At 47.0% G+C, this 1,299-nt stretch overlaps 1 protein-coding gene across 1 annotated transcript; it reads left to right on the forward strand.

The window, feature by feature from the left end:
• Positions 1-334: 334 nt before the first annotated feature.
• Positions 335-1,168, forward strand: GNI_056010 (putative transmembrane protein; the record flags this gene model as incomplete). Its single annotated transcript, XM_011131647.1, has 1 exon — positions 335-1,168. The coding sequence occupies one exon, from the start codon at positions 335-337 to the stop codon at positions 1,166-1,168; it is 834 nt and encodes a 277-aa protein (XP_011129949.1).
• Positions 1,169-1,299: the final 131 nt, after the last annotated feature.

Here is a 1,299-nt window from a genome sequence, read left to right on the forward strand (position 1 = left end):
ATCACTGGAGGGAGGCTGATCCCATCACTGAAGGGAGGCTGATCCCATCACTGAAGGGGGGCTGATCCCATCACTGAAGGGAGGCTGATCCCATCACTGAAGGGGGGCTGATCCCATCACTGAAGGGGGGTTGATCTCATAATCTGAAGGGAGGCTGATCCCATGAAGGAGGAAAAATAATGGGTGGTTTTAGCTGCTAATAGGTATAACGGGAACAGTTGGCGTAGTGTTTCGATGGTCGAATGGAATGCATTTTACTAATGTGGCATTTCATATCATGATCGTTTCTCAGTCTGTTGGACTATTGACCAAATGGTTGGAGTGGAGTTTGGCCATGGGTGGAGTGACGACAGAGGGGCGTAAGAAGTGGAAGCCATCGAGAGAAGACGTTCGGTACATGACGCTGTATACGATGGGTATCTGTGCGCTGCTTGTGGTGTCATTTGTGTTTATGATTGGATGGCTTAAGTCGGTTCGACGGATTTATGGGGTAGGTGGTAATGGATGGGAACGTAAGAATTATTTGATGGTAATGAGGGAGAAATATTCCCTTGAAGCGAGCGATGAATTAGAACGCTACAAAGAACAGTACAAAAAGGAACTTCTTCCTGCCAAAAGAGATGAACCACCATCTCCCAATAAATCACCTACTTCTCTCTCTATTATGAGCTTCCTATTGGGCAATCATCATCAAGATACTGGTTACCATCATCAAGACGATGGTTACCATCATCAAGACGATAGTCATCGTACAGCTGTCAGCCATCTTCAAAACACCAGACAAAACACGTCTCCCAGGGAAAAAGCAAAAAATACACGACCTAATGGTGATCGTAGCAAGAGAGGTAATGCCTTCGCTACGACACCACCCGAGGTCCCATCATCCCTCTCGCAAACTGGAAACGTGGGCACCCAGAATCATACTTCAACTCATCCGCACAAATTCAGAAGATGGCTCAGCCGAAAGGCATCCGTCCAACAACCACTAACGACTGCCAACATTACACCCACGAAATCACCGACCCAGGATATTCCCGCTGATACTATTGTCGTTGACATTAAACCGAGCAACAACAAAAATAACAACAAAACTGATGGAATCTCCGGGGTCTCTACCATCGACGATGATGACGAAGTATCCCGCAAGAGCATATCAGACTGGTTTTGACCTGATTTAATTGTCAGGAGTCCTTTGATCGAGAAGTCCCTTGATCGAGAAGTCCCTTGATCGAGAAGTCCTTTGATCGAGAAGTCCGTTGGTCGACCATTGTTCGTTGTGGGGGGGGGGTTCTTTGGGGG

Source organism: Gregarina niphandrodes, assembly GCF_000223845.1.
Source record: "Gregarina niphandrodes unplaced genomic scaffold scaffold00008, whole genome shotgun sequence".
NCBI classification, from domain to species: domain Eukaryota; phylum Apicomplexa; class Conoidasida; order Eugregarinorida; family Gregarinidae; genus Gregarina; species Gregarina niphandrodes.